This window comes from Lathyrus oleraceus, chromosome 5, assembly GCF_024323335.1.
Source record: "Lathyrus oleraceus cultivar Zhongwan6 chromosome 5, CAAS_Psat_ZW6_1.0, whole genome shotgun sequence".
Lineage (NCBI taxonomy): Eukaryota > Viridiplantae > Streptophyta > Magnoliopsida > Fabales > Fabaceae > Lathyrus > Lathyrus oleraceus.
Window position 1 is genome coordinate 308,525,812 of NC_066583.1, and position 9,205 is coordinate 308,535,016.

The window sequence follows — 9,205 nt, forward strand, 5'->3', positions numbered from 1 at the left end:
CATAGTATGAGAAATACAAAGTAAGACAACCCCAAAAGGAATAGACCTAACCTCTCCCGTCTCATAAAAACGATCCTTAAAGTAATTTGAAATGCCTCTGCGCACATTTACCATCTCCTCCATCCACGAATCTTAACTCCAGATATTAGTCAAACTATTTCTCTGGATTCTTTGCTTCAAACAAACCTAAAAGTAACTTGGGTTAGCATCTCCTTTAAGCCAAGCATCCCTTAACTACTTAAACAACTGAGTGTCAGACATTGAAATAGCTCCCCAAGCTCTTGGCAAACTGTCGATCTAAACCCCAGCTCCTCGGGCGAAAGGTCAACCACCTCCGTCTTTAACTCACACACCTCCAAATTATCCACTCATCTCTTAATCTTAAACTCCATATTATCAAACACCTTCTTATTCAACACCTTAACACCTTAACACCTTAAGACACATCTTAAGAGCTTTCAGCTTATTCCTAAGAGTACACACCATCCAACGAGCATGAACTCCTGACCTCCCGGAGTCCCAGACCACCGACTCAAAAGCAGGATAGCCTAACCAAAAGTTCAAGGAAAATTGAGACAAACTCTAGATATCGTATTAAATCGACTTAGATCACATCCCAAAAATAAGCTCAAAGAATGAGATTGTCAAAACACACACACACACACATATATATATATATATATATATATATATATATATATATATATATATATATATATATATATATATATATATATATATATATATATATAATATTCTGAAAACCTAAATAATATAGAACTTCAATAGGTCCAATTCTTATCTTATATTCTTTAACTCGAGTCTAATATCATGAAAACTATAATAGAAAATAGAGATAACTTATAAAATAAAACTACAAAAATAATATATAATGAAATATAAGTCCAATTATAATATAAAAAAGTCTATTACGTATTATATAACAATATTATAAAACAATAAGTGCTTTATTTCTTTTGAAAGAAGTTCAAGACAGAAGGCATCTCTATTCTATTTAAAGATTAGTAGTATGGCTCTTACTTGGGAAATGAAAGTAAAAGACACCAAGTTCAAGATCTCACATGTTTAAGTTCATAAACAAATGTAGCAGTTGTTAAAAACCCATACCTCAATAATATAGGTCAAAATCATAACAATACTATTATAACCCGTATCGTTACAAATAAAGAAACGTGGCTCTTCACTAGTGGTAGTATACTTGTAGAATTTTTACATGATAACCTTGGCAAAGTCAAGGAAATATCCATTAACATGGATGGTTGTAAATTTCCATTAACATATTCTCTGTGTAAGGATCATTATTACTATTATTATTATTGACTGTATTAAATTTCCTAAACAAAGTAACTAAATCATTTTGTATTTTAATTGTCTTAATCAGTTTCTGGAGTAGGTGTTTGTAATTATCCATTTAAGTATATAATGGTCAAATGTACGATAAGTACAATTCAGAGAAACTATTTGTAATAAGTTAACAGCTGTGGCATATAAAAACTGCCTTTCACTATCCGCATGCGCATGCAAACGTGTGCGTGACAATCAATATTTTGGAAGTTGTGATTGTGTGTTTAGGTCTAATTAATACTAACAAATTAAATACTAGTACTACTCTTTTTTAAAAAAATAAGAATTTTTTTCAATTAAAACAATAAATAAATTAAATCTCTCTTTGGTAGTTCTCGAAATTAATTTTAAATATGATTTTTTAATTTAGTTTTAAATTGTAACTAAATACATATAAAGTTATATATTAATACAGAAATTATATATAAATTATAATAATTGAAATTTTTGTTTATCATCTTGAATATTATTTAAACGGATATTTAGGCATAAATTATTATAATTAAAAATGTAAATAGAATAAAAGTTAGTAGTTAACTTTTTAAATAATATTTAAACAGATGTGTAAGTATATAAAAAAAATCTAAAAATGTGTTTTAGTCCTTGCAAATTTTCAATATTTTGTCTTAATTTATGTTTGTAATTTTTTTTTATTGTTTTCTTTACAAATATATTACTTTTTCCATTTGATTTTTGATTTATAGTTCTTATAAATTATATTTATATTAAAATTTATTTATGTCGTGTTCATTTTTATTATTGTCTTGTGGAACTAAAATTAAATATTCATATATCACATAAGTTAATTTATTTTTTTCAAATACTACAACAAAACATATTAAGGATCAAAAGTAAAAAAATAGATATATTTTAAAAGATTAAAAATAAAATATTTAGGGCCTGTTTGATATGGTTTTAGAAAACTGTTTTTTAGTTTTTAAAAATTAAAAATTATAAAATTTGTTTGGTAGTCTAATTTTATAAAACTATTTCTCAAAACTATTTTCTATTTGTGAGTTTTTAAAACTAAAAATCTAAAATAGATTTTAGAGGTTTTGGTTTTTTGGTTTTTAGTTTTGGAAATTAGGAAGAGGACAAAACAAGAAAAAATGGTACTATATTCATCAATGACAAATTTGTAAAATGTTCGAACTTTAAAACAATTTTTAAAAATTAAATTACCAAACATGTTTTTTCCTCAAAACTTTTTTTTAAAACTTAATTTCCAAAATAGTTTTTAAAAACTAAAAACTAAAACTCATTCAAACGGGCCCTTAATTTTTATTATATTTTCAAATATCACTTACATATTTAATCGATTAGAAATACATAAAATTTATATTTTTGCATGCTTTTTTATAATTAAAACAATAGGTTCTATCAAATAAAAGTTTATTACATGGAATGAAATGAAATAACTAAAACTTCTTAAATAATAATTAATTAAGAATATTGTTGAATTTATTTTTTTATAAAAAAGAAAATAATTACATAAAATTATTCATTTGCCACACTTTATTTCATAAGTATATAAAACAAATGGTTAAATTAGTTAGCATGCATTTCTAATAGTACTAGTACTTTAGAACACCAAATATAATCATTCCCCTGTCTTATATTCAGTTGAAAGGATAAAATAATGGCATTTTCCATTTCAAAAAGAAAGTGATACAATTAGATCCACAACTTTAAGCACATTTGAGCTTAAGTGGTGTCAATTCCTTCAAATCATCATCATCTACAATTTAATCTACAACTCTATATGCACTTGTGGGGTTCACACTACTCAATCTTTTCCATTCCACCAATCGCCGCAAAAAATTCTCAACCTGTATTATTCATTTGCAAAACAAGTTACTACCTTTTATACATTTCTCACATTCACAATTTATTTAATAATTAATATACATTCTAAATTACAAAAATAATTTATATATTACCTCTGATGGATCTTGCAGTGTGTAGGAAGCGTCTGTTTCTTTTGGAACACTAGAAACAAGAATCCCAACCCCTTGACCTCTTCTACTCAAAACCTAATAATTTTTTTATATAACCATAATTAATAATATTGTTTATTTAAATTAATAGTGAAAAATATAAATTAAAAATAAAGGTGATAACATTTTTTTTTTTTTACCTTAAAAGCATCCTCATCAGTTCGATCATCACCGATGTAGATTGGGAAAACATCATTAGAATTCTCATATCCTATGTAACAATAATTAATTAGTACACATCATAATATAATTTTTAGTCAAAGCAATGATAATTTTGCATGAGTGTGTACTCACTAAACTAGTAGTACTACACTTACCTAACGATTCCAACAAAAACTCAAGAGCTTTTCCTTTGTCCCATTTGATAGTGGGACGAATCTCCAACACTTTTCTTCCTTGTGTTAATCTAAGTTTTGGATATTCATTAAGTACTAATCTTACTTTCTCAGCCAAAGGAGCCCAACTCTGAAAAAAAAACATAGGTAAAAAAAATTAATGTTTTTTTAGTTGGTATAATAATTCTTGTACTAATTATGCAATTATAATTAAATTAAGTACCTTTTCATCAACACAACGAAAGTGCACGGATAAGCAATATTTGTTGTTTTCTACCATAGCTCCCGGGACAGATTTTGTTTTTTCTAACAAAATTTTATACACTTCATCGATCATTGGTAGGAACTGACTTGCTGGTTGAAACAACACTGCTTTGTTATTACTATCACTTTTACTCTGAAACAAAGCATCAACATGTTAGAAAGAATAAAACTTAAGAGAAAACTTAAGACAATCTTAATTATTGACACAAACTAGTTATCTCACTTTTGCAGTAGTTTGGTTTTTTGTTGGTCCCATGATGTCCATACCATGGCTTGCTGCATAGTACAACTCCGCCAATTTTACGAAGTTAAATACCTGAACAAAAAAAATCAGAAAATTGTAATGAGGATTTTTTATTTAATATTTACTTCAAATTAGTTGTGTTATTTTTTGTTTTTGAAGAAAATGTACCTTGTCTCTGCACCTTCCTGTCACTATGGCGGTAGGGAAATTTCTTGCTACATCCTTAAGCGTTCCTCTCATCTATTTTGATAAATTTGAAAATAAAATAAAAATATATATAAGCAAATTAATAAAAAAGAATCACAAGCATAAACTTTATTCTATGGATATATATATATATATATATATATATATATATATATAAAAGATCATAGGAATAAAAAAGAAAACCTTTCTAGTCATGAAGGCTTTATCTGGATCAGCAACAATAGGAGAGAGAGTTCCATCGTAGTCGAGAAAAAACACAATCTGTTTTCCTTTTGAATTAAACAATATTTGATCAAACACTTTTAGTGCTGAAGGATGAAAAAGCTGTAAACACAAACAAGAAACATAGTCACATGAAAATAACGACAAGATAAAAAATTGAACTTGTTAGATTTTACTAGTATCAATTATATGCTTACAATCCATGAACATTTTTCTTGGTAATTTTCTGAAGATTTGACGCGAGTTGGAGAAGCAGCTCTCATTGAATCAATCCAGCCATTAACATTGCTACCTTCCAATCTCTTAATAAAATTGTTATGAGAGAAACCCAAAAACCCACCAATCACTGCCATAGATTCCGGCGCGGTTGCTGCACTAGGCAAAACCACGGTGGAGATAAGCGTGTTAATACATGACTTAACTTCAGGTGTCACCACTACATTATTCTGTTTAGTCATCTTAGAAAAATGGAGAGTAGAGAGAAGAAGAGATATTAAGTTTATGTTTATGGCTATTTCTTGTGATGAGTGAAGGCTTTATATAGAAAGAAAATAAAAAGTTGAAAGAAAAAAATAAATAAATAAATAAAACAAACAGATTTGGTTACTTGGCTAGCTCAGAAACGAGGTTGAGGTGTGTGTTTGTGTGGGGTCCAACGGCAATAACAAACGAAAAAAACAAATGTTTATTGTACTTCTCTGCAGTTATACTAAATATGTGAATGGTGGGACCCACTAATTTTTTTAATGTGTTGTAAAAAATGAGTGGATGAATAATGGATTCATTTTATGTAATTTCTTAAGATTTAGTAGCATTTTAAATTAGGGATTTCTTAAGGCACTTAGTCATTGTTTTCCCTCTGAGTGAAAAATAAAAACTAGTTGGAAATACATTTTTGACTTTATGGTTATTTAAGGATATGTTAAAAAATATTACGAAAATATATCTTTGTGTAACTTAGAAAGATATATCTTTAAACATTGTTTTAATCAAATACATACTAGATTATTTTCTTCTTCATTTCTTAAATTCATTCAAGTTACTTTAAAGTTTTTACTATTAACATCCAATCGATTAACACTACGCCAAAAACTGGAATAGACAGCGCCCCTTAGAGGGCGCTTTATTACAAAAGCGCACTCTAAAGTGAAGAGAAAAAATAAGGAGCATACTATTGGAATAGACAGCGCACTTTAGAGGGCGCTTTTGTAACAAAGCGCACTCTAAAGTGAAGCGAAAAAATAATGAGGAAATGGAGGGACACCAATAGAGGACGCTTTATTGAAAGCGCCCTCTAAGGATAACCTTAGAGAGCGCTTTTGAAAAAGCGCTCTCTATGTCCATGTACATTTCCAGTTTATAAGGCGCTTTTGGAAAGCCTTAGAGAGCGCTTTTAGAAGCGCCCTCTTAGGCCCCCTTTAGAGGGCGCTTTTGTAACAAAGCGCCCTCTAAAGTGAAGTCAAAAAAAAATAATGAGGAAATGGAGGGACAACAATAGAGGGCGCTTTAGTGAAAGCGCCCTCTAAGGTTACCCTTAGAGGGCGCTTTTAAAAAAGCGCTCTCTAAGTCCATGTACATTTCCAGTTTAGAAGGCGCTTTTGGAAAGCCTTAGAGAGCGCTTTCAGAAGCGTCCTCTTAGGCCCCCTTTAGAGGGCGCTTTTTTTACAAAAGCGCCCTCTAAGGTCCCCTTTAGTAAACATTAAAATTATAACATATACTGCATGTCTCTTTATTTTCCCTCTCTACAAGCTATTTCGTTTACGTAACTGGGTTTTCTCTCTACTGCGTCCACCGTCTACTGCGATTACTCTCGTCCTCCGTTCGTTCTCCCTCCCTCACCGTCGTCGTCGTCGTCGCCTTTTTCTGCTGCTGCGTTCACGTTCACGTCCACCGTCACTGTTCACTTTCTTCTCCATCGTTACCGTCATCTTGAAGGTATTTCTCTTCTCCATCTTTACCGTTCACTTTCTTCATGTGTTTGATTAGGGCATTTTCTAAACTTAGTTTTACATTTTGTGCATTATGTTGATTAATGTTTTTTAGGGCAAACTGAGTTTTTTATTTCTGATTGAAAACTGATATCATTTGAAGTGTGTTTGAGCTTGTGCTTGAAAGTTTGATGATTATGGATGCAAGTTTGTTCATGTTCCAAACACCATAAGTTTGCATTGGTCTTTTGCATGCAGTAGGTGTGTGTGAGTTTGCATTGGTCTTTTGCATGCAGTAGGTCTTTTGCATGAGAAATGGAAGGTATATGAATGTGTTCACGTATTGAATCATTGTCTTACTTGGGTCTTATTGAATCATTTCTATATTACAGATAAAATGGATAACCAAGACGATACCCATGACGCGAATGGATCACGTAACAATGTTGAAAAAGAAATCAAACGAGGATTGACTGTTATGAAGTCAATCATTCGTGCAAGAGACAAGGGTGTAAAATTTGAAGTACATTGGAGTGCTGAAGACCAACTAATTGAGCCTAACGGTTCAATGTTGGCAAGTTACATTGGTTTCCTTGTTCGACAACATATTCCGATTACATGTGATAATTGGAGAAGTCCGGACTTGAAGGTTGGCAAAGAAAAAATATGGTCGGAGATACAGGTACTTACCATATATTGTTATATGTTTTTTTTGTTGACTATTTGTTGACCATATATTGTTATAATATTACTTTATAATAACACACTCCATGTGTATGTTTTTTAGAGATCCTTTCACATCGATGAAAGCCGGCAAAAATATTGTATTCAATTGGCCGGAAAAAGACTCCGAGGATTTCGATCCTTTTTGTCCAACAAATTTCTCAAGGATGAGGAAGGAAAATTTGTTGAAGCAGAACGGCCAATGAAGTATGCCGAGATTATTTCAGCCGATGAATGGAATAACTTTGTCGCCAAACGAAGAAACGAAAAATTCCATGTAATGTCTATTAATTATGGTATTATACAATTGTTAAGTTACTTGGTTCTAATATGCCTTAAACTTTTTTATCCAGGAAGTAAGCGACATAAATCGGAAAAGGGCATCAAAACCCGCGTATCCGTACAAAAAAGGGCGTACGGGATATGCACGGTTACAACAAAGAATTGTGAGTATATTCAAATGCTATGAGCTTATACATTGTCACAATATGTTATAATTGATGATCTTATAATCTAATTCAATGTGTAGCTAGCCGAGGAGAAAAGTGACGCAACATCTCTTCCGGAGCACGTATTATGGAAGGCTGCTCGGGTTGGGAAGGATGGGGCTGTCGTTGAAGCGGTCCAAACTGTTTATGACGAATGTGTAAGTATATGTAACATTATTTCTTTAATTATATCGAAAATTTTGTTAGACATATAATTCATTTTTAATCTCCTCTAATAATATTTCAGGAGACTTTATCCCAAACCGTACCTTCAACCGAGGTCCAGGATTGCAGGAGCGTACTTAGTCGAGTACTAAATGTTCCTGAGTATTCCGGTCGTGTGAGGGGTAAGGGTTTTGGTGTGACTCCGTCGTCATTTTATAAAAAACCAAAACAAAAAATCCTACCAACAAAGAGGTGATGGAGACCTTGGCGGAGTTAAGGGCACAAGTACTCCAACTGCAAAACGAGAATGCAAGGTATAGAGAGGAAAGGTGCGCCTCCGAGGCAAAAGATACTAGTGACCGAGCTAGTATCAATTGTCAACCGAAATTTCCCGAGGTAATTATATATGTTATTATGAAATTAAAATAACACTTTTTTACTTGACACATATACACGTTAACAATAACATTTATTATTGGTTTAGGGCATTTCACCTTGTCAACTGTATCTATCGTCACCAACTTATCGCATGGTTGGCAAGGGAAAAGTGCACAACACTTCGGGTGAATTACTTCACCATAATCCCCTCCCGGTGGGATATATGAAAGTTTCGGTTGACCTTGTATTAGATACCGACGCGCTTCTACCATTACCTGACGTTGTTTCAGAGACAACGTTGATGCGAGAAGCAGTCGGATCCTTTGTTGGATGGCCGTCAGATCTAATTTTCCCAGATGCCGAGGTATATATGTTCTAAATGATTATGAATCTTTAGTATTCACATTTCAATTCAGCTACAATTATGATATTTAATCAATCCTTATTACATGGTAATGTTAGACTCCTACAAGACCCACGCATAAAGCTGGTAAAGGGATTTCAAGACGCATCGAGTCGGTTGCATCTCTAAAAGAGGTACAAATATATATACCTATTGAATTATATACGCAACGATTCTGTTGCATCACAAAAAGTCATGATTTAATTTATATGAATTTTTAGGTTCCCGGTCGAAAGTTGAAAAAAGCTGGTAACGATATTCCTCCAACGACGTCCGGGACAAAATCTCAAATTATGATGCGTCTTGAGAAAATGGTGAATGAGTCTGATATTATGCAAGGGGCCATTCGTACTATAGATTTTGATGAAGGTGTTTTCGGAGCTGCTCATTTCGAAATAATTGCAAAGGAGGACATGCAACAACTTTTTGAACACGACGAATTGGGCATCGCTGTCATTCATACATACATATGGTACTCCGATCAAT

The 9,205-nt window shown here is 31.8% G+C and overlaps 1 protein-coding gene across 1 annotated transcript; it reads right to left on the bottom strand.

Moving 5' to 3' along the window:
- Window positions 1–2,962: 2,962 nt before the first annotated feature.
- On the bottom strand, window positions 2,963–5,142 carry LOC127084200 (probable trehalose-phosphate phosphatase C). The gene is made up of 9 exons (XM_051024605.1): window positions 4,832–5,142; window positions 4,596–4,736; window positions 4,374–4,445; window positions 4,185–4,277; window positions 3,921–4,094; window positions 3,680–3,827; window positions 3,503–3,573; window positions 3,306–3,398; window positions 2,963–3,194 (listed from the first exon to the last, which is right to left on the bottom strand). Exons 1-9 carry the CDS (start codon window positions 5,090–5,092, stop codon window positions 3,111–3,113), a joined length of 1,137 nt encoding a protein of 378 aa, XP_050880562.1. The 5' UTR covers window positions 5,093–5,142; the 3' UTR covers window positions 2,963–3,110.
- Window positions 5,143–9,205: the final 4,063 nt, after the last annotated feature.

What these genes read in the sequence shown, in the direction of transcription:
- LOC127084200 (XM_051024605.1), bottom strand. Translation starts at nt 5,092, where the DNA reads ATGACTAAACAGAATAATGTAGTGGTGACACCTGAAGTTAAGTCATGT. An exon ending in AAGCCTTCATGACTAGAAAG is followed by an intron (nt 4,446 to 4,595) that starts GTTTTCTTTTTT and finishes TTATCAAAATAG; the next exon opens with ATGAGAGGAACGCTTAAGGA. An exon ending in CTGATGAGGATGCTTTTAAG is followed by an intron (nt 3,399 to 3,502) that starts GTAAAAAAAAAA and finishes AAAAATTATTAG; the next exon opens with GTTTTGAGTAGAAGAGGTCA.